General features: G+C 41.6%; 1 protein-coding gene across 2 annotated transcripts; it reads right to left on the bottom strand.

Annotated features, from left to right (window-relative positions):
• Window positions 1-991: 991 nt before the first annotated feature.
• rxrba (retinoid x receptor, beta a) lies at window positions 992-23,675 on the bottom strand. 2 transcript variants are annotated; one of them, XM_041955198.1, is made up of 12 exons: window positions 23,599-23,675; window positions 22,620-22,768; window positions 20,936-21,171; window positions 19,936-20,089; window positions 19,580-19,759; window positions 15,798-15,958; window positions 15,480-15,609; window positions 14,555-14,687; window positions 10,381-10,416; window positions 7,993-8,084; window positions 7,786-7,891; window positions 992-7,004 (listed from the first exon to the last, which is right to left on the bottom strand). In XM_041955198.1, exons 2-12 carry the CDS (start codon window positions 22,633-22,635, stop codon window positions 6,857-6,859), a joined length of 1,392 nt encoding a protein of 463 aa, XP_041811132.1. In that variant the 5' UTR covers window positions 22,636-22,768; window positions 23,599-23,675; the 3' UTR covers window positions 992-6,856. The 2 variants fall into 2 exon arrangements, with proteins under 2 accessions (XP_041811132.1, XP_041811133.1); XM_041955199.1 differs by lacking the exon at window positions 10,381-10,416.
• Between the last annotated feature and the right edge of the window lie 502 nt (window positions 23,676-24,177).

Below are 24,177 nucleotides of genomic sequence, written 5' to 3'. Positions count from 1 at the left end.
TCTCAGACATCAACAAAAGAGCAAAAACATGCTCTAACTACTTCTGTGTCGGTGTGATTTTCAGTAAAACAACATGCACAAACATATCAATGGTGTGTCTAATTCTAGAACTCTAAAAACTGGCCTGACAGGTTTTAAATACAACATAAATAAATATATTTGAGCGTACAGATCGTAGAATAGAGTGATTTCAGTTTTTTTTCCAGGAACTTAAGGCCTGTGCATCATTTCAGGCCTTGACCAGTGAGCTAAGCTGTGCAAGGGCTTTACAGTCCGGCTGCTGTGGGCCAGGACGAAGGAGAGCTACACCGGATTATGATCTGGACAGACTGTCATGGACGAGGGAGGAGGCAGAGCGAAGGAGGTGGGAGGAGTGATGTAGAAATAGAGAGAGAGAGAGAGAGAGAGAGAGAGCGCCACTAACTAGATGGTCACACAGATACAAACACATTCCTATCTTTCTTAACATTTAAAAATGCGGCTGGGGGAATAGAGCCACCAGTGCCGGGTGAGATGTACCTATAAAAATGTTGTGATCTCAACTCTGGTGCTTCTTTATTGGCCAAGGTGCATAAAGGGCGCTGGGCGGCAGTGAGGGAGGAGGAGGGAGAAGGTGGAGAGAGAGGAGGCCACGGTTGTTGAAAGTTGGACGGGACAAGAGGTTGGTGCTCCCTCTAGAGGTTGAAAGATGGGAGTGCGGTGCCAGCGGTCGCCCGGGGCCCTGGGGTCCTGCTGGACTGAGGAGCATACCATCATTTCTCCAGGACACAGTGGGAGCCGAGTTGGGACGTTCCATTTCATGGACAGTGAGTGGGTGTTTGATGTGGTGCCTATAGTTAACGAGTACACGCTCGTAATGTACAGAATCTGTAAAGCGTGCAGCTGCTGTAATTGAAAGTCATTTACATTCACATTGAGCAATATCTGAAATGATTTGGGACAACTTCACAACTTTGTTCAGTAAGAAATAATAAATGAAAAACACATCACGTACAGTATTAAAACCTTTACTCGGACATGATACAACAAACAGAAACAAGATTCAGAATTAATGACTGAAAAAATTATTCATATTTTTTGTCTTCTTTCAATCCCCGAAGCACACAATAGTCAATCAGCTCCACATGTACGATGGAATAGGATACAAACAGGACAAAGAACAGACGCGAGAGAAAGAGAGAAAAATTAAAAATAAGAGTGACAGATTCCATTCTGATTCTGACAGTTCTTGTTTAATACTTTGTAATAAACAAAAGATGAAGAGCACAGTTGGAGAAAGGGGAGACAGGAAACCAGACAAAGAAACAGTGTGTGGATTTTTATGGTGAAGAGTAAACAATTAAGGAAGATTCTAGATCTACTGGAAAAAAGGTTTTCTGTTTTTCTTCTCGATCGACACACGAACACCTGATCAGAGTTCTGTAAGTCCCTGCCCGTCTTTTCTTCCCTCCTCCTCTCTCTGACCTTCACAAGTCCGCCGACCTTAAACACCAACAACCTCCTCGTTAAAGAGAGCAATCATAATCGGCTGATCCCTCCCATCAAGTTCATTCAATGTAAGCAGATCCTGCTCAGAGGTGTCTCCTGCAAACCAGCCCTGTGGATCCGAGTGGCCTTTGAGCTGCGCGTCTACGACTAGAGCCACAGCTTCTCCCTGATAATCTAAAACAGATTCTGAAGGTTTAGTTTTTATTGCTGGTAAAATCCAGCTTCAGCCACGTATGACTCCAACACAGTGAACAGGTTGCAGTGGACCCAGTTGCAGAAAACACCCAACCAAATGCAACTGAAGAAGAGCCGGTCCATCATTCCTTATTTGCATTTCACTCATATATGCATTTCCCTGCATCTTGGAAACCAAAGCAGGCGTTTTCAGGCTGGGGGACCCTATAAAAAGCACCAATGCACAGCTTGAGCACCGAGAGGGGACCACACACTGGTCTACTTCTCTCAAGTGACCAGTCCTCCCCTCTCCACACGAGCTGTCATTCCATTCCTATTAGGGCCCCTCTTTAGTATGCACTACACAGGCCGAGGTTAGCGCACACTCTTTAGTGCGCTGCACAATAATCACAACATACATGAAAAACAAGCACTGGGGACTGAGTGGCCCTGCATTTAAAACGGCCACATCCGCAAACAGCTTGGCAGTGATAAATAAACCAGTGAGGGTGGTGGTTTCAAGGCTGCATAGCACACACTGCCTCATTGATCATAACGGGATGGGCCTTGGCTCCAGGGGGCCTGTGTCAATAGGTAAAAATGCCGCCCTGATATCTTATCTATATATGACGATCAACTCTTCAGTCACAGCCTGTGATCCATTTCAAAAAAAGCATTTTTTAATCAATGTCTTTACTTTCAGAAAAGTGAGTACTTTTAAAATGTAACAAAGATGGCGACAACAATACTGCTACACAGTCAAAAGGTCACAGCATGCGTCTGCCTTGAGTGCACACGGTTGCAACGACAAACATTTGTGGGCAGTGCGGTGCGATCCAGCAGATCGACGCTGCTCTGCCGTCAAGTAAAGTAAGCAAAGAGGGACACACGGCACTGAATCCCTTCCTTACAGCTCTCCAATGCTTGTCCCACGAAAAGCTTCACATCCTTTTCAAACAGTCCAAGAATCATAGGTTTATTTTACAAGTCCATTCCAATGCCAAGCCCAGTCATTTTCAGCCCACGTAAGTGAGTGAATAAGCGTTTGTTAAGCTGAAAGTAAAGCAGTGGAGACAGGGCGAAGTGAAGGAAGGGAGGAGGCTGGGTTGTGTTGATAAAGCATCAGGTCAACAAGCCAGTGAATCACCCCTCCTGCTTGGTTCCTTTTCCTCTGTGCATCCTTTCATTATTTTGCTCAACAAACCAATTTAACAGCGCTCAGCACATCACAGCCAAAGCTATAGGATCTGCCAGTCAAAAGGCGTAGCTGCAGACAGATTCCATACACACGTGCATTAAACCATACACATGTGGCCACATATTCCCTATAACAAACGCTAAAAAAAACTGAAATACCCAACCGCGGGCTCTCGCTAAAACAGTCTGCCTGGTCAGCACAGCTTAAAGTGGCTTAGCATACAGAACCTGCACTGACTGTACAGCTTTTTTATTCTGTTTATTCAGTTTACTCTGTTCATCATCCTCTAAATGACCTAAGCTCATAGCAAAATGTAAAGAAACACAGAAATGGCATAGCAAAACTTAAATGCATTGCTGTTATGTGAAGGGATGGGAATTCTTAATGATTTCACTGTCAATTAATAGTAACTTATGTAACAGACGAAGCCAAAACTGATGAACGCCAGAAATGCAATGCACATATTGCATGACAGTTGTTTAACAATGTCATCACAATATGAATATACGACTTGCATATTTTGACTTTTTGATGATGATGAAAGACTGGCGTTTGCTCAGTCAGCTCTATATGTGACTACTATTCTTAATGCAAACTGGTGGATCCTCCAGCTCTCCACTGATCATTCCCATCCCCAACCATGAACGTGACGCAGTGGCAGCCAGCTTTAAGATTCAACAGAGGAAGCTCTGAAAATAAGGTCCTGCGGAGAAAGTTGCTGAGACGTCAGACAATTAGATGATGAGATTATTGACAAAAGCACCTCAGCGTACTCTCTGAGGGACACAAACACAAACACAAAGTTCATTCCACAGCCCAACTGTCTAAGGATGGCTGAGCTCTAATCCAGATCAAAGATCTCAAAGCCTGGTGGCCACAAAATCCTTTTCACTCAAGTCTCAAGACTGCTAGTATTAGCTCATCTGAAGCAACTCAAGCCACTAAAGCACTGACACCATACCACAGCATACACAGTCCAAGAATGGTAGCAGATGTTGGTGCTTGTCACCTAAATCACGAGCTTGCCACCACCTTGTTTTTCTTTGCCAACAAACATCAAAATGACGAAGCAGTGGTGCACGAGGGGCTGACGTTTCTCTGCATGGAGTAAATTAATAGACATCTGGAGACCACTTTGTCGGCTTGGCCATACTGTACGCATATATCCGTATGCATGGATAGAGAAAAACTGAAACAACACCAAACTCTAAGGTTAGACCAACTTACTGACATGTTAAACAAAACCACCTGTCTTACAGGTCATCTAACTGCCAGCCTCCAAGTCCACATCACATGGGGGAGGCCAAGGATCCTCTTTGAGAAGAAGTATTTGGACTATCTGCAGGGCAGGAAGCTCATTGCTCATTCTGGTCAAAGCAGCTGGTGGACCCCAAAATTCAACAGCTACTTTCATTGCTTCCACCAGCCAAACTGCTTCCTCAAATACAAAATACACTGGCTGTGTCTGGTAGAGTAAAGACCTATCAGCCACAGTCGAAATGTACAAGCGCTCCGCTGGTGTTCTTATTCCAAAGTTAGGAGTCTGCGATTAAGTGAGGGGTTGTGAAATAACAAAAAGAAAAAAAAAACTACGACTAAGAGGGAAAACTATGTTTGAAGCAGACCAGTTCAAAGAGTGGAGAATGGCTTTCTGATTTGTCTGTTCTTGCATACTGTGTTTGCATTGATGAAAATGTGCAAGTCTTAAACTGAAAGACCATGTTAGTTATTTAGCACCTGGTAGAGGACAGCCGTGCCTCTTCCCTGTAGAATGATACTGCAAAATGCACGTGTCTAATTTCTATTAAATGTGGCGACTAATAAGAAGGCTAAATATACCTTAGAACGCCAACACTCTTTTAAATACTTAAAAAATGGTCAGAAATCTTTCCGTGTACCCCGGTACTGCTCATCTTTGAGCATGTGCAGACGGTTTAGTTCATAGTTTACTGTATATATCTCCTGATCATGTGGTAGCTGCATTTGACTTTTCACTGCAATGCTCAGATTCAGTTGCCCACAAATTTCAATCACAGTAAATGTCAAGTGCCATTATCAATGAAATCCAGCCAATCAATTACCAAGAACAACAGGAAACATTGGCAGAAGTTGGTGCAAAAGCAGCGGTGAGGTGTGGTTTGGCCCTGGGCTCAATAACAATTTCATGGTGATGTCGGTACAAGTCTAATGTGGAGTCAACAGAAAAAAATAGAGCTTTTGGATTTGTTTGTTGGAGCCACATGTTTCACATTCACAAGAGTGTGAACAGGCCTTTGTTTTCTGCAAGACTTCTCTGTTGTTTTTTAATTATTTACATCTACTGTACAAAAGTGGCAAGCACTGAGCCAATAAACACTGAATAACGCTTCCAAAGCAGCAGGTAGTAGGTGTAGGATTTCCATTATATAGCACTAACTTATTTCATTATTGCCATAAAGTAACATGACACACCAGAGGTCTTTAGTAATTCCAAACTGGTGCATTGTTTACCAATCTATATCCACAGCCGGGGATCCATCCACGAGCAGTGGGCAGTTAAAGGAAGTTTGATACTGACTGACTGCCAGGAGAAATTAAACGGTCAATAGTCAATCAAGAATAACAGACTTTCAGCTGGACTGGTTGTTAGGACAAACTAACATATTTAATACCAGCCAACATTTTCAACAATTTGTCTAGTTAGTGCTAATTTGCAAACCTGGCTATCATCTGTACAGGAAGTGGCCAATTATTTATCAAGTTCTGCAACAAATGATCACATCTGTTTTGACAATGATGCAATAATGAGAAAACCCTACACGTAGCACCTTCAAGGTCATCTTAGGTGTCTGAGAACAGATGGTCATTTCTAGGAAACAGGAACATCTACACAGTTACAACTCACAAAAGTGCATAAATGACCACCAGCAAAGGGAGGAATTGGGGGAACGGGGAGGAATTGGGGGGATGGGAAGTAAAAGACTAACAAATACAATTTTGTCTTGCATGAAGCTGTACTTCCTGTGAGCCTCAAGCTGTTTAAAATGCCAACCAACTGCCAAAGTAGAGAAAAGGATAAAATCAAAACTAGGAAAAAAAAATTCAAGTCATTCTTCTTGTCTTACAAAGCCCGCTGTGCGCATCAGAGTGGGAGGGACAAAGTTTGTCAGTTCAACAAAGTGCTCCCACCCCCCTTTTCCTGGATTTCAATGCCTTGGAAAAAGCTCTCATTTCATGAGTACAGTACTTCAAAATAGAAACTCAAACAAGTTTCAGCATGAATATTCAAAAAAGCATAAAATATTTCAATGTTTACAAGATTGGATGAACTCACTGGGAGGGTGTGTCTGCCTGTCCACTATAGAACACCTCCTGACCAATAAGAAGTGAATTTGTTTGATGGTGGACAGTTGATTGAAATGCTACGCACCTGATTTTAAGCTAAAACCATACATGAATAACTAACCGGCTAGTGATGATATAATATACAGAGGTGGAGCTAGCAGTGTAACTAAGTAACCCAAGTAAAAACAGGGGAAGTATACCAGTTACGCCGAAGCAGAAACCCACTGTGAGATGAAGATGTGAAAACTGAAAGCTAACTTAAAATTAAGACATTTACTGTATATGCGTGATAAAAGGGAGATTCTTGAATTGTAACCCCCTATGGTGGAAAACTGAATATGGGAAAAGATGGTGAAAATGTGTGTATGTGTATTAGCATATTGTTCATTCAGAGCCGTATTATCTGTGTATTAGTTATGCTGTATGTCAAGTCATGTCTGCATGTTAAGATCTGCATGTGCGTGTGTGAAGGTAATTAGCCGGTGACATTGTATATGTGTGTTTTTTTTGTGTGTGTGTGTATGTGTGTGTACAAGTGTAAGCCGGTACATTAAAACCAGCAGGTGCTGCAGTTAAGTGAGGCCCAATGAGATGAGCCAACGACCCAACATGGGGTAACGTGTTGGTAATCCTGGTGTACATCGGATCCTGACCGGACCGAACCTGGCTCCTCTAGGTGAGCTGGTGAGGCGCTTCTAGCATCTCCATCAGGAAGGTGTCGATGGGCGTGTCACCAATCAGTTTAAAGAAGAACAGGTGCTCCAGGCACTTTAGACCAATGGAGCGCAGTGCTGGGAGCCGGAGGAGGAGCTTTGCAAACCTGAAAACAGGGGGAAGGATGAGAAAGACAGTAGAGTGAGAAATGAGCACAGATCAATTGTGTCAACTGAAAAAAATACTTCCGAGCTGCATGAAGCAATAAAAGTATGTGAAAGTATATTACTTCAAATTGTTGTCAGAGGGCATTCTGGGAAATGCAGACATGCAACTTGCTAGAGTGAAACTAACTGCAGTTTGGATACATCATAAAATGCACTCCTAAGCATCAGCTAATACATGGCATCACCCCAGTATTGCCCAGTATTTATTCCTTAAAATAAAAATATGAAAGACTAAATGACACAATTTTAAATCTATGTAGGTGTATCTTGCCAGATGAGTGACAGTTGAGTGACATTTGTTTTTCTACTTCTTCTGACAGCTTTATTTAAGCAAATACAAGCACTAGCATGGCAACAATCACTCAATCAGACATGGTGGAGGTTCTTCATGTTAACAAAATCCTTCATGCATGCAGCAGCATTATGTACGACCTGCAACAGTATGTCAGAATTATGTCATTTTATCAAGAGTCCAGTGTGTTGAGTGACCAACCCTTAAATGCAGATTTGAGCATTAACAGAAAGGACCTTCTGAGTGTCACTCTTGTTGGTGGAAACCACTGCATCACATCCAGCCTTCAACCAGCTGCTCAGTGCTGCACTGACATGTTAAAGTTCCTGAGCTGAATATGATCGAACTGTGTCTGAGCAGCAGTGCCACCCATCACAACCAACGACCTCACCTCTTGCTGTTCAGCATGCCTGTGTGTTACAGCCTACCTGCCCTGCTGATCGGGGTATTTCTGTTTGCAGTAAGCCTCGAGAGACGCGTACACCCTCTCTCTCAGGAGCTCCACCTCACTGGGGTTGGACAAACCCTTGGCATCTTCAGGTAAAAACAGACATTTACATTATTGCTATACTAGAATGAAGCACATTTTATTCCGGACATTTCGACATTTTTCAACCTTCCACCTGTCTGGGTACCTGGGTTAAAGAGGATGATGGCTCGAAGGCAGCCCAGCTCTGTCTTGTCCATTTGCATGTCTCTCATCTTGCTTACAAGCTCTGTCAAAACCCTGCAGAGAGGAGAGGAGAGGAGAGGAGAGGAGAGGAAGTACAGGGAGAAATCCCAGTTGGAGACAGGAGGACAATGCCAGATTAGAAAAGAGAAGAAGAAGCAAGGAAAAGGATGGGAGAAGAAGAAGACAAGAAAGTAAGAGAGCAGGAAAGCAATAAAAACAAGAGAAAGAAAGAGAGGCAGTAAGAGAGTAAGAACAATAGAGAAGGACCAGACTCCACAATCATATTGTTGTTTATGTATTCTTCTCAATATATTGACTTTATATCCAAACTACTTAGTGCATGGCTGAACTGCTGGTTCTGCAGGGCAAGAAAAAACACTAGTTAAAACTGGTCAGGGTGGCAAACTGCTGCCACCAAATGGTGGTTAGTTCTGGCTGTGGCTGATTCCATTTTTTGTTTTTTATTTTTATTTTTATGGATTCAGTGGTGGCTTGTCTTTGTTGTCCGTAGAATTAATTACACTAGCAAATATATGGAAGTTGTTCTAAGTGTTGCGGAAGGATCTTTTCCCACATGGTCACATGGTCGTTATGTTGTCTTTCCCTCATCCGATGACTTTAAGGAGGTGCAAATATATGGCACACAGGGTTCAGTGGCTAAACGTGTTTTAATTCTAGAAGGCCTACCCCCCCCACACACACACACTCACACATATTTTAGACAAATATTCCCACTTACAGAAGAAATAAAGACACCAAATTCGTAGGCTTTTGGTAACATTTAATGCCTTGTTAAACATAATTCAAAGATTCAAGACTGGCTCATTTTAGGGTGGGTTCTCTACCCACATGCATCTCTAACTAGTTGTTTTACTTGCATGCATTGACGCATGAATCAAGAGAAGGCCAGAGCGAATGCATAATGACTGTGGACGCTACACTTTTTATTTTAAATGTTGTCCATTCATTCAGAAAAAATCCTTCACAAATCTTGGAACCTAAGGAATGAAGACTGGTGTCCTGTAAGTCAAGAACAATGCATGCAAGCAGTAGAAACAAAACCTAAACATGGCAAAAACAGAAGAAATATAAACTTGTCCAAACAACTTACCAACATATAAATATGATTTCAACCAAAGAGAAATGTAATGTTTCATTAGATGTGTAGGGCAGTAATACGGAACGTCAGCAGGGACTGAAGAGGCTTGGTGTGCACCATAAGTGCATCTTTTCTAACTACTTCTGCTCTCCTGCCAGGAATTTATGACTTGGATGAAAGACGAGAGAACTATCCAGACCAGGGGGTGAGGGGAAATAAGTGATAGCCATTAAGGACATCTTTGCTACTCCATCATCAGGAATGGACATCTGCTTTTATTGATGTGGACTGATTTTATTAACAGACACCACCCAAGCCCAAAACACAGTCTTCTCATCACAAAGGAAGTATCACTGAAGAGGGCCAACAACACCTCCACAAGGCTCAACAGTAAATTAGGGCATGTAAAAACCCAACTGTATAAAACAGTGTCCTACACTGGAGTAATACAGTACACAACCATGTCCAAGTCCATGTCCAGGGTCAGCAGAAAAATATATTTTATCTTCCCAAAAAAGGTCGACCTGCAATAATTAAAATCAGTCTATAGTATATTGACACTATTTTCAGGGCTTTACCTTGCCGTCAGAGCCCTTCCACAAACTGCTGAAAGCCCGAACATGTGGCGTAATACAGTGTGAGGCACAGCTGCGCTTAGGCGTAGGAATATGGACGTTCTACAGTTGAGAAAGTGTAGTGCCAAAGAAAAGAGCTGTCTGACAGCAAAGTAGGTGACTGAAAATATTCTAAATACAGCATACACTTAAATTGATTTTGATTTTTCCAGGTGGATAAAATTTGTTTTGCTGCTGACCCTGTCCACAGCAGCACATTGCTTTGCTTCTGTGCCAGTACACCTTTCTGCCTCTCCAAACTGGGGGCATGCATAAGTATTTCATACAGTCCAACTACAAAAACCCAAACTTTAATGTCCTGGGAAAGCTAGCTTCACAAAGCCAGCCCACAAATTTTGATTAGCTCATTATGGTCTGGCACTGGGCAAAGAGCAGTACTGCTCTTTGTCATCATCATCTAAACCACACCCCTACAGTTCACTGAGCGATCGGGTCAAACGGTTCTCCGTGGATGTTGTTCAGAATAATATCCTGTGGTGAAAACCGGCTGGCTTCTGCAAAGCTTTGGAAAAGCCTATAAGCATCAACCTTTCAGCTCTGGTTCTGCGTTTTTTTTTTTCAAAGTTGACTCCAGAGGAGGGGTTTAAGAAAAGTGTTTGTGTAGTGGCGTAATTACCTGTCAAATATGGCCCCAACCTCGGCATTGTGCGCCCTGTGTATTCAATCACAATGTGTTATTACAATGTCATTACACAGTTACAGTGTTATTACAGAATTCTGTTGTTTTTCTGAGCCCTTCAGCTGTACAGTCAGTGCTAATATATGGTTTACAAACTACTTTCTGATACATCTAAAACTGTCGTAAAACAGTCTGCATGGGGATTGTTCACATTTCTCTTGTCTGGACTGTAAGTTTGTTTTATCTTGCACCTGCACCCAGACAGGTAAGGCACCACAATGCTCACACATATAAAAATAAGCAGACAGGAGGTTATGATAAATCTTATGAGCCAAGTGCATAACAGCAGAAAACCATTAGTACACATGAAAGTGTTCAGAAATGAAAAACCCTCAGCCTTTAATAGCTGCTCTCATCATGAAAACTTGAAGTCCAACTGAAATTAAAATGCATTTTTTGTGTGCTACAACACACAAATCCACTGCCCAGCATTCTCCTTTAAGGAAAAAATCAGAAACGGATGGGAGAAATTAATTTGTCTTCTGTTTTTATGATACCACCCAACAGATAGAATAGCATTCAGGTATAAGTCTATGTAGATGGAGCTCTAATTTCAATATATATATCACAATATATATATATCAAATCAAACACAATGCAATAATGCCAGAGTTCCACCATAAGCAGAGGAGACAGTCACACTGAGCCAGCGTGCTACACAAGAGCCACAGACACTTTGAACATTAGCTTTTCCTCCTTCTAATCTAAACTTACAAACATGAACACACATCTCGTTCTGCACCTTAGCTTGTTGAAGCAGTGACTAAACAAACATTAAAAAAGTGCACTGCTAACATGGGTTTGCAGGCTAGATAACTGATTAGCTGCTCAGCTGCAGCACATTAAACAGCATGCATATGTACCTGCAAATGTCACTTCAGTCCAGTTAGACGCTGATGTGGTTTTTACTCTTTAGTACCACTACAACACACTTTCTGCCCATGACATGTAGGCTACAAGTCTGCAACTTTGTCGATTTTGTATCTCGTTCCCTACAGTGTAACATCGACGCTCTGCTGCTGTCAATGAAACGCAGACACCAACGCATACTTCCAGCTGGCTGAGCGAGAAAGGAGCATTTCTGATATTCCCGCAAATAAAAAAACTAATAAAAACACTTTTAAAACACACAAAACATGTGACTAAATGTGATTTCAGTTGGACTTTAAGCAGGTTTCACTGAACTGAGCCGACTGTGTGAAAAATAGAGACTCAAAGTGCAAAATACAACATTTAAGAATACAAATCAACAACACAAACAACAAAACAGAAAAACAGAAATCAACAACTCATAAATCAACAAAGCAGAAAGCACAACATTTCAGAAAACACAACAAATCCGAAAAGAGAGGTGCCTACTATCGTTGTCTTTCTCATCATTGATTGGATGGCTAGTATGGAGACAAACCTACAAGTTATGCAAATAAGACACCTCGCTGCTTAGAAAGACAAAATAGTAGGTACCAATGCTTTCCAGTTTGTAGAATGTGAACTTTTCTGACATTTTGTGTTTTATCTTTTGTCAATATGTGTTGTGAAACCTCATGTTTTTCTGTTGTGCAGTTGTGTTTTATGCAAAGCTGTTGTATTTTTTGCTTTGTTCAGTTGCTTTGTTAGAGGTTGCTGTGTTTGCGCTACAGGTCCAATCTAATTAAAAGTCCACCTCAAGTAATGCTTGACCGACAAACTGACATAATATTTACAACCTCCTGTAAGAAATATGCTTCAGTAGCTTCAAACAGATGCTGGTGCAAAGCTGAAACAAAAGCCTGCTGCTGGAAGTGAGCAGTTCTGTGAGAGAATGAATAATTATCAGAGGAAAATCATTGAGCCATTTGCCATGAGCCCAGTTAGCTTGCTTTCGACCTGACTGGATTTCTAACAGTAATCCTTCATAACAAAAAACTGTGCAAGTAACAGTGAACTGACACGTTGTGATCTAGTTGGGGTCTTGCAGATTTGGAGGTTGTTTTTTTTCTTTGTCAGGTGATTATGTCTGACTGGAAGCACTAAAAATGTATTAAAACCTGCTGATGTAATATACCCCTGGATAGAGCTGTGCGATATGACCAAAATCTTACATCCCAATATGGGGCATTATAAATCCAGATAACAATACATATCACGATTTAGCACATTTTAATTAAATTCAATGAATAGTTAATACAGGATGAACACTTGAAACAGCCTATTTCTTATTACATTTTGAATTAAACATTCGACAAAATAAAAGGCACTAATTCAATTATTTTACTCCTTTTATTTAGAACCTTTGTGCAAACATTCAATTACGCCTGCTTGACATGCTTCTTATATGGGTGGTAAACAGATAGTGAGGAGGATAGTGGTGGGGGTATTGTTGGGTTTCTGGTCTAGACCTGCTATATGTGAAAAATGTCATGAGACAACTTTTGTTGTAGTTTGGTGATTTATAAATAAATAATAAATTGAACTGAATCTGTGTTTCAGCCTGCTGTTGGGACCAGTCCCAGTCAGACTTCTCATACCTAAACCACATCCATGTGACAGAGGTAGCCCCTCTTTTAGGTACAAGCTCCTCTTTTTGTGTTGGCTGGTCAAACTCCTTTTCCTGTTTGAAATTACCTTGTCTGTGCAACATTCATTCCCCTTCATGTTTGTTGTTGTTGCCTTCATTAAAATTTCCTACGTGCATCTGTGCCGTGTGGAAGAACGCTAAGTGTCATCCAAATGATGAAAAATATTGCTGTAAAGAGTCTGATTCGGTACACAACGATATCAATTATACAGCATAACATGAAAGGAAGGAGATTTCTCTCTATATCGCACAGCCCAACCGCTGGATAATGCAACAGCATCCCAGTATTCAGTCACAGAATAAGAAGTTTTCCATCTTAATCTAACAACATATTTTGTGTCAAAAAAACGGTAGAAATTGAGTTCTGTCATTATTTGTTTAATAAGAATTTCGGGATCTCAAACCAACAAGCTTGTTTTAAATGAAAATGTACATGACTCTGCATTGATAATGCACTTGGGGCAATCATACAGTAATCTCTAGAAAACACATAACCAATGTTTCTGTAATTTTACTTACATAGTTTACAATGTTGTGGCCTGAGATTCGATATATAGACTGGCAGTGATTGCTGTATGCCTGTTAGTTACACATAATTATAAGAATCGTGTGCATTTGGATCTAATGATCATGAAAAGATTGATTGATTGATTGCAAGACAACAAAGGTCTTTACATCAAGATGAGACCACAAAACAATTATTCTGTGGTCAGTGTAAAAGAAAATCTCACACCAAAATATTTACCCATGGCCTCTACAACATAATGTGCAACAGTGGGATGTAAATTATTACAAAAATGTATATTTAAGTATTTTAAAAGGGCAATTCTATCATACAGTATATTCTCATGTTAGTATTGTAGATTAGCCAGCCATTTTCACAATAAAATCTGCAATAGGTGCTATGCCACTGAGTGTGCGTGTGTGCGCACAAGCATGTCTATGGGTAAGCATTAGTCACCAGCCTCCCCAGCATGCGCTTTCACCCTACAGGCAGTACTAAAGAAGCAAAGTCTCTCAGCCAATCAGCCAATGCAGAACACAGCAGCTGCAGCCAACCAAATATGAGGACTCCATATCCTGAACTCTTACCCCAGTCACTAATCCAGCTAAACCTGAATAATACGTGTGTTTAGAATACAAAAAACAGCGAGTGTGAATCCATCAGGGCCACAGAAACACAAGCCAAGTGCTCTTTCTTTCTTTATGTAGCCGTCAGGACTGATGTCAGTCTACCGGGTGAAATCAAGAAGGGATTGTGGATTTCACCTGGCTTTTCGGAGTCAGTCTATTTCAGGCTAAGAGCAGGTGGTCCTAATACTGTGTAGAAGCAGATCTATTCTAGGTGGGAGTCCTACGCAGTTTGGATTTCAAACTGGAGAAGAAAAGCTTCTGAAAAAGCACTTTAATCACATAATGCTAAAACTCTCCAGTGACCACAATATTTTTTATGGTGGCATGTCCTCTCCAGTTGGGGGAACCACTCAAACCTCTGAATGTTCGTGGTATCTGTCAGAGCGATACTGTCTGTGCCTGTATGCATCTGTGTATTACCTGTCAAAGATGGCGCCAACACCTGCACTGTGAGCACTGTTCCTGTGGACATGCAAGCCGGTGGCCAATAAAATTCCGTCCTTCACCGAGATGGAGCGATGGGAGAACGATGCAATCAGGAGTTCATTCCAGCCTGTTGGTGTTGGAGTTGGTGTCTCAATATTTCAAGTGAATCAAAACGTTTTAATATTCTGCTGTTTTTTTATTTCTGAAGACCTAATATGACTGAATGTTCCTGGCCCTAATTCATCAAATTGAAGATCTCTCATGCTAAACCTGCTGTCATTGTTTTGTAATCATTAACAGACCCACAAGATCTGCCAGTTGAACCTGGAACTAAACGCATTTCTACATGGAACAAATTTATTGATCAAACCCTCTGAAACATTTCTCCTTTTCCACAGCTGTATGAGGCAATGTTAGTTGAAACATTTTGTTTTTGGGCAAAGGACACCAGATTTCCTGATAACACCAATTTAAAAAAAAAAACCCTGCACACTCTAATTCTAATTCAATTGCCCTGCAAAAAAGAAACCCCGTTTTTCTCAATAATGTTGGTCAGAGGTATGCTGATTTAAAACTACACTTGCTGGTGGTGTAAAGATTGGATCTGCATTATAATAACGGTGTTTAAAAGTGTCTAATGTGTAACAGTGTCTAATGTTTTGTGCACCCTGATTTACGTACGCAAGGGACACCAGGGAATATGAAGGAGTAGCACAACATTTTTTATATTTTTCAAAACTATAAGGACTAGAAGTACACCGATGTGCTCCCTGACGTTTGACTGCATTTGCATGACACAAAGAAGGTAAAGGCTAAGCACATGGGGGGCAAGGTAACTGCGAGGTGGAAGAGACAACCGGTCAATCAGCAGAATCACTTCAGACTCATTAAACCTTCTAGAGTCGGACTGAGAGCTTACCTGCACGTAGCAGGATGACCTGGTCGTCAAGGGGCAGCTCAGAGAAGTGAGGGATCCTCTTGGCCCACTCCACCAGGGTGAAGAGCTGCTTGTCTGCTGCCTGACAGATGTTGGTGACGGGGTCATTGGGCTAAAGAAAGCAGATTTAGATTTAATTAAATAAGTGCACTAAAAGTCACAGAACTATTCCATCAGCCTGTACAGATTCTGAAACTAATTCTGTAGTCCCCGAACAAATATAAGCTAAACCATATATTTGAAAAACATCTCAAACATTATCTCAGTTTGTGGTTTATATCCACCATCCAGGCTACTCACAGAGCTGCCGCCTGAGCTTCCATCTGCGTGAAGCTCCGTCTTCTGCTCCACAGCCATCTCCGCTTCCAAAATCTTCTCCACTGGCATCTCCTCATTCACCGCGCTAGTCGACTCCACCTCGCCGTCTCGTTCCTTGTTCCTCTGCCGCTCCTCTTGGACAGCTGCGGGACGGGGGATTGGGGCGGACAGAGGGGAGCACAGAAGAAAACAATGAAGGACAAGAAAGGGGAGGAAGGGAGAAATAGTAGGAAGAGCAGGCAGGAGAAAGTGTGGGTGGGAAGGAGGTCAAGGATGGAGAGGCAGGAAAGGTGGAAGAGGAAAGGAATGGACAAGGATAGAGAAGGAAAGGGTTTGGGCAGGCAGCCGATGGTAGAGAACATATGACATAATTAAAGACAAGAAGAAGAACACAGCATAAGATAGAGAATGAAAGGTGGTGGAAAAAAGTGACAGACAGATGTGCCACCAGACAACAGAATGGATAAAGTAAAAGACGTAGAATTGAAGATTAACACAATACATGTGGACAATGAACAGAAGTGAGGGAGACAGGTGTGGGTAGAGGTTGGCATACAAAAAGAAGCAAAAAGAACAGGGAAAGATAAAAGAGTAAGACCAAATTAATGAGAAAGATATGCAAAACAGTGGGAAAGAAAAGACACAGATATGTACAATTCATGATCAATTCAAAGTCTCTCATACTGTCTTGCATACTTTTAGGCCGTCTACCAAAGCACAAATGGACCATGTAAGACATAAAATTACTATTATTAATAACTAATTATGTTAAAGTGGCATTGAGTGGGGAATTAGAATTAAATGTAACATTGGCATCCTGAAATCAGGCTGTTTTGACCAGATTTGAGTTTTCATGTATTTCTTGTGTTAACAAGGTTTCTCTTAATCCTGTACCCAAACTAGATTTCTTGTTTTCATCAAGTTCAAGAAAAGAAATGCGGTTATTGCTGAAACACAACAGCAATCAGGTTTATTCAAACCCATGTAAATCTCATAAATACCACTGTATAATCACAGTGCTTGTTCTGTTTTGTTAAGGTTCTAAAGAAGTTGTCATGGAACCAAATATGGATAGATACCAAAGAAAAGTATTTTTGAATAAACATAATTAAAGTCATCAGGTTTAATTTGTTGCAAATCATTTGCAACAAAAAGTGTAAAAAGTCGACCACTCACAGACATTCGTACACAGACTGAGATTATGTGACTGGTTTGGTTCGTGAAGAACATCCCACCGTTAGGCCCTACGAACCTGGCTGCTTAGGTTGTATGTTTAAGATCACGGATTAGCTTCACTGTCTGAATCAAATAGGCTAAGAGTCCTACACTGTTCAACGAATACGAAGATGAACACCCTAAACCCTCCCAGCCGATAGCTGCAATTTTCTTGGGTTGTACTGAAAAAACAGTGTATCAATCGCTTTAACAAAGGATTTCATCACCATCAATCTCCATGGGTCACTGTGTTCTATATGATGCAGAAAAAGAAAAGGTGGCCAGACTTTTTGCAAAGTGGGCTCGTGATGGAAAGCTGCCCATTTGGAAGCCAATATTGGCTTGAAAAATCTGGGCGGGGAATTCAAAGAACACCTAACCTTCAAAGCGGATCAAAGCGTCCTAAAACAAGGAAATTAATGTTTCTGAACAGCAGTGGAACTACTCTGTGGCTGACTGTGGTAACTGTGACCTTACTGGGCAATGACAAGACTGTAAGTAACTTTACACTAAAGTAGAATGAAGATTAGGAGGAGTGTGCATACTCAGCAAACTTTCCCTGAATCTATAAAGGTTACAGAAAAAAACACGGGGGAGTGATTCAAGGCTGGCACTGGTCCACCTCTGAGCACTGGCAACAAACTATGGAAAAACATTTTAAAGTAGCTCCTTCTCATAGATAGGCAATGTAATAACTCTGCTACTCGCTCACTCATACAGACACAGACACACACCCCTCCCTCCCTCTTCTCCTTACATCTGTCGTTCATCTTGGCCACTACAGAAGGAGGGAGGGGGGGAGAGAGAGAACCAGAGGAAACAAAAAGAGGAAGAGAGGGGGAAAGGGGGTTAGTGTTTACAAGGCTGACCCACCCCCATCTCCCTCTCTACCACTCTGTACTCGGTCTTTCTATCCCGTGCTGTACAATTATTGCTGAAGCTGTCTGAGTAAAAATGCACAGGAAAAATATCAAAACTGACACCATCATTTCGTGATGCATTTACAGCTAATTATAGCTAGGCTAGGTATGAGACCTCATTTCAGTTATGCTCAAGATTTACAGGTTGGGGCATCTTATGAAAGAAGAATCTGCCACAGCAAGCAGCTGCCTTGAATGATCCTTTTTTCTGCGTTAGCTTAATACTCCATGACTACAGTGATCAATATAGTAACAACAGTGACCACACATCTCAGCAACTCAACATACATTTACTGAGTTCTGATTAAACTAAGCAGCATCATAAATGCTGGGAAGTTCAGTCCGAATCTAATATTCTCATATGAGAAATCGCAGTACTCAGCTAGCCCTTACCTACACTGTTCAACTCTAAGAGACTTCACAGCAGATAATCTCAGATTGACAGCATTAAAAATGGCTCTAAGGTGATTTTCTGTGTTAAGACACTTGTCCGACGCAGCATACAGATCAGCAGCAGTTTGTAAATGTGTTTCTTTTTTAATATAAAGCCCTTTAAGCATTACACGATTTGAAAAAAGTTCATCAGCAAGATCACTGCCACTAATATGATGAGGATATACTTTGAATTCATGGAGTTGTCAACTCATCCAATACCATAATAGTGATAGGAGCTTTCAAGTCTGACGTTTAGTTTCAGACAATTTGAGAACCTGGTTAGAACCATCACAGTTTAAAGCTGTTAATAAGACCAAACAGAGGAGTTTGTGGTATTCATCAGTACAAATCACTGGTGGCCACAAAACAAACACCTGATATAGTTGCCTGACACTTCCAGACTATGAGTTCACAAGGATTGTCTTAACATACCATTACACGGGTCCTACAGAATGTTTTTAACCTCCTTGGACTTTGTCATGGGTTCACTGCGGATGTAATGAAGAGTTTTGACACCAGAAAAAACTCCTAAATGTAAAAACAAAACAAAAAAACAAAAATGCAAAGGGGCAGTGGAATACCTTTATCAGACTCTATACAATTGATTGATATTTGATTATAGAACAGTGAGGGCTGCAGTATACACTAGTTTGGGGCAAGAGAAGGCTGCCATTTATCAACCGTATCTGCAGGGGCCTTTTTACAGGGAGACTCTTATTGACACATCCTGCATTGAAGTGCTGAGTTTGAACGAGGCAGCTGTTGAGGTGTTCAGCCAAAAGTGAAATTGGCAAAACTTTAGATTTTCTTTTGCTAAGCATGAGTAGAGGGTTCCTTATTAGTAGTGTCACTCCAACACACCAAATACGCCACTTTCAAAAAGCTTTCAGCTCCGGAAACGCAGAAATTAGCCCATCAATCAATATCATAATCGGCGAGTGCTACAAGAGTAGGAGCCTAACATATTTTTTTCTTTTTTTCCCGCTCAACTACTTTTTGATACTCTTGAAACCAGAGTGGGAGCAGACATCTCATAGTATGAGTTGCTCCGGGGCTAAATCTGTATCCTAACAAATACACCACAGCTTCTCCACTGCTTAGAGAGATGAAATGGCCTCATTTTTAGGGGTGATGAGCAGAAGGGGCTGAGAACCAGCCATGTACAGGTATCCTGAAGTGCCCCTGCTGGCTCACCTTCTCTCTTCATGCCCATGGCCAGGCACTTCTGGTAGCGGCAGTACTGGCAGCGGTTCCTCTGTCTCTTATCCACCATACAGTCTTTATTGTCCCGACAGGTGTAGGTCAGGTCTTTGCGTACAGTCCGCTTGAAGAAACCTTTACAGCCCTCACAGCTGTACACACCGTAGTGCTTACCTGGAGGGTGTGGGAGGGAAGACAGAAAAGAGGCAAGTAAGACAAGAGGGATGGCAATTTGTTTCAAGGCTGACATTTTACAGGATCTCAGAGCCTCTAAATTGTTTACGCTGTTTGGCACTAACTCAAATGCAAAGCAAAAAAACATAAGGGTTGTATTGAAGGTGTCTGGTCACCAGAGGATCTGTCTCCACAGATGGAACAAAGGCGTTTCTGGGAAAGCATCGGCCCTGGGCTGTGGGACGACAGCTGCTTCAAGCCCAACGGAGGTTTCACATCATCTGAGCTGCTCACTGCATGAAGCCCTGACATGGACACTGTTGAGTTGATCTGAAAGAACGACAGAGGAGAAGGCAAACACGATGAGGACAAGGTTTTTGTGCCTAAGCGCCTAATGGGGACAATTTTTGAAACTGGTCAGCCGGCAGCCATGAAACGAGCTGCAGTGTAATCCCTTCAGGTGTCTGTGCAGCGTCAATGTTCATCCACTAAAAGTGCTTGTTTTTGGCACTGACAGGCTCAGGTTGTTATTCTAAGTGTCTGAAAACATTATGGAAAGGAACCCCCCAGAGAAACACCTTTTTGTTACAGAGTAAGGTCCTTTTTGTTAACCAGAAACAGCTGCTCTCGCCAAACCCACCAGACTCCATTTAAGGAAACAGTCATTTTATTATTGCAAAACATTACATTCAAACGACAGAAATAAAACAAAACTCACCAAAACCGTCTTCACTGTTCCAACAACCACCACCAACTCTGCTTTGGTCAAAATAAACTCTTAATTCACCAAGTTAGATGTGAAAATATCGGGCGAGGAGCGAGAGGGAGGGCAAAGATCAGAGAGGGAGCGGTGAAAATAACATGGAGCCAGAATATTTTCACATCTAACTCAGGAATTATTTTCAGAGGATATTATGACCACAGAGACTTAAATCGGATTTTAACAGATTTTCTTGGTTAAAAAAAAAAGGTAATTACCAGATAACGGACAACCTCTTGTTACACATAAACTATGATTTATTTGATGTTTTATTGTAGTGCAATGGAAATTGGATTAACTGTCACTGCACTAAACCACAGAAACAAAGGTAAATCCGGACTTTGACAGAACAGGAAAGCCACAACATGAACAGCATGTTCAAATAATATCCCTTAGGTACAAAAGTCCTCCCTTACCTGTGGGCTGCTAATGGGGCCGTAACCCACTGATGGCGTGCCAGGTAGGCACGGTGAGCCCAGTGAAGAGCTGATGACAGAAAAGGGGGAGCCGATGCTACTGATGGGGCTGTTGACCCCGGTGGTGGTGATGGGAGGCAGGGAGGTCATGGAAGCCGCGGCTGAGGGAACCAGCGGAGGCGAGCGTTGGCCCGATGGAGGGGAGGACACAGACGAACTGTCTGGGCTACGGGAATCTGATGAGAAAGAGAAGATGGAGGATACACAAATAGCTAATATAATAAAAACAATGTAGCACAAAACAGCCTAAGCTTATTAATAGAGGTGATAAAGGTATTTTTCAGTGGGAGCATTTTAACTATTCCCATTTCCTGTTGTTTTTGCAACTGTGTATTTTATTTTTAAGAGGATAAACCTTTTTTGGCTCTGTGATTTGAATATGGTGGAATTCTGTCACCTTTTTGCTTCAGATTCATTGAATCATTTAGTAACAATAAAAAAACAAACAAACATATATATTGTTTTACACATTTTAACTATGTTTTCCCCCAGCACTGGGAACAAATGGCAAAGCATGTAAGGGGACATAGTGCTGATTTCACCATTCCTCCATCATCCCCTCTATTGCTTAAGACTTTTAAGATGCCAGTTGTTTTATCTATTTATTTTGTTTATGCTGTGGTTTGTATTTAATTGCCACTTTCTTCTGCAGCTGCGTGCTGCATTTTCACTGCTTCAGGCTGTGTACTTGGTTGTCGTCTGATCTAATCTATTTCTCTTACACTGGAAAGAAATTTAACAATCATATGCTCGCACAAATCACCTGCTGGGCCCACGGAGGCCAATGCTCCCACTACAATTTCTCAACAAACTCAACTAATTTAATGCATGTAGTCAAAAACAATATCTAAGAAAGGTGCAACTTCAGCTGTCATGAAGCACACCGAATAAGCCCTTACTGACTTCATGATAAACAGTGACATATGTGGACAAGCCTGTGTAGCTTTCCTGGGGTAGGAATAAAGGTTAAAATTCTACTAGTGCACCTTTACTACATGTTCTCATGTTATTTTAAGGTGCTTTGGGTAAAGGTAAGTAAACACCAGGCCAAACAGTGAACTCCATACTTTCTTTAGAGCGCAGCAACATTTTGGTAACAACCATGAGTAAGACAGTCACAGTAACAGACAGCAACATTACAATGCTGGTGTGTTTTAAATGATATAAAGAACAGCGGTGTGCTTATCTTCACACAGTTTGTTTCTTTAAATCTATTATAGTGTTCACTGTATATGCAATACACCTGTAATGCTGAAAAGAGGAAAAAGGAAACTGCATTTCAAATATCCACATTACATTGAAACTCACTTTGCTTAGGAGAAATGCTGAGGTGGTGATCTGGACAACTGACCCTGAATTAGTGCAAATGATTGTATGCTTTGGAAGACAGGTGATTATAAATCAGATGCAACACTGTTTAAAAAAAAATTCAATATTTTCTCATTTAAAAGAGTATTGGGTAAGTCTTTCATAGATCTGAATTTAAAACAGCCATTCTGACAAGTGTGTAAGCATAGTTTGTAAAGTTGTAGCTAATATCAACATTAGTTTCCAGATTCACTGTTTGCTGAACACTCATGTTGTTGCATTGCTGAAAACAAAATCAGTGCAGTTATATTCTCACCTCTACTGTCTCCCATGATGGTGGTGGGGGCAGAGGGGCTGGCTGGCAGCTACACACCGACGTGCTTCCGTCTCAAACAGCCCGCTATCAAACTCTAGACCGCGGACTCAGGCCCGGGCCGGAGTTGATTTGGGAAACCAAAAACGGGTCTGAAATTCCAGCACAAGAAAGAGCTCCGCATTAGATAACGGTGTGGCACCGAGACTGCTCATTTGGTCATTAAAATGAAAAACAAAACCAATATCACTCTGCCCATTGTAAGGTTAAGAGCTGTGTGTATGCTTGTTAATAGACGTATTTGTGTGCTTGGGGATTTTTTTGGCATTTAGATGTAATGCTACAGCAGGACATTGCAAAGCAGCCAGCTGCTCAGCTGATGCCAGGACAGTCTCGTCCTGATACAGTTTAAGGCAAAGACATTAGGTTGTTTAATGAGTAGTAACTTGTATATTGATACCAAACACTGTGTTATCTTGAATCAAATCAGCGAAAGCGTACTGTTTTAATATATAACGTGAGATAAAGCCCAGACGAATGGCAACAAACCACTGTTCTTGCAAGCTACCGTTAGCCATCGCTTTACGTTAGTTCGTAAACTGGCTAACATTACTAGCGAGCACTAAAAATGTCTATGCCTACGGTAAAGCTAAGTAGCTTATCTTAGCTACCCTCCTTCAATATGTATTAAACTGTTATTACATATCCTAGCATGACGTTTAAAGCAAACAGGTCTGACGTTACAAATCTTTTGACAGGACGCTATGTCTGGCGTTAAGTTGGCAAAACAAGCTAAGCGCTATAGCTAACTATGTTTAGCCACCTCGCCTAGCTAGCAAGCTAGTTAGCCCGAATGCATCGCAGCTAGAGAACAAGAACAACCCAGTTTAGCAATGGCGGTTCCACTTCTATCTCGTATCGTAGTCGCCAACTAGCAACGTGTTGTAAATATATTTAATGCAAATAAATACGGATTACTGACGGTTTAGCGGCACAGCTTCTTCGCATGAAAGATGTGGCGACTAGGCCCCGTGTGTGTGTGTGTCTGTTTCTCCCCCCACTTTGCCTCGTAGTCAACCCTCCCTCCCCCTGCAAGGATGAAAACATGATGATGGTGGAGAATTTGGCTTAGTGCTCCCTTACAGTTGAACATCGGCTCAGAATCACTGCAAAACACTAGAGCCTGGCTTCTTAAAGCAGGAGATGCGTTGTGTGGTCATGTTGCGCCTCACATGTCAGTGACTGAGGGAGACACATCCAGTGCAAGAGGTCAAGAGGTCAAGACAAGTTCAGCTCAGTATGTCGGTTGCTGCAAAGGTTATTGTCGGCCACTGGTGGGCCTGCTGTGTTGGAAAACAAACCGGTGTCACAATCAGCTTGCACTCCTGTAAATATGATCTCGTCATCGTCTATTTTCAAATAAATTATGCAAATATTTTTTCATGCTTACAGGAGCAGCAGACGTGCAGTCTAGACTGAGGTGGGATCCTTTGCAGCTGCAAAGGTAACAGCCTAATTATTCTTTGTTGCAATATTAATCATATCAAGTGTGTGAACAAGT

Source organism: Chelmon rostratus, chromosome 16 (assembly GCF_017976325.1).
Source record: "Chelmon rostratus isolate fCheRos1 chromosome 16, fCheRos1.pri, whole genome shotgun sequence".
NCBI lineage: Eukaryota > Metazoa > Chordata > Actinopteri > Chaetodontiformes > Chaetodontidae > Chelmon > Chelmon rostratus.
This window is presented reverse-complemented; position numbering and strand designations above follow the sequence as displayed.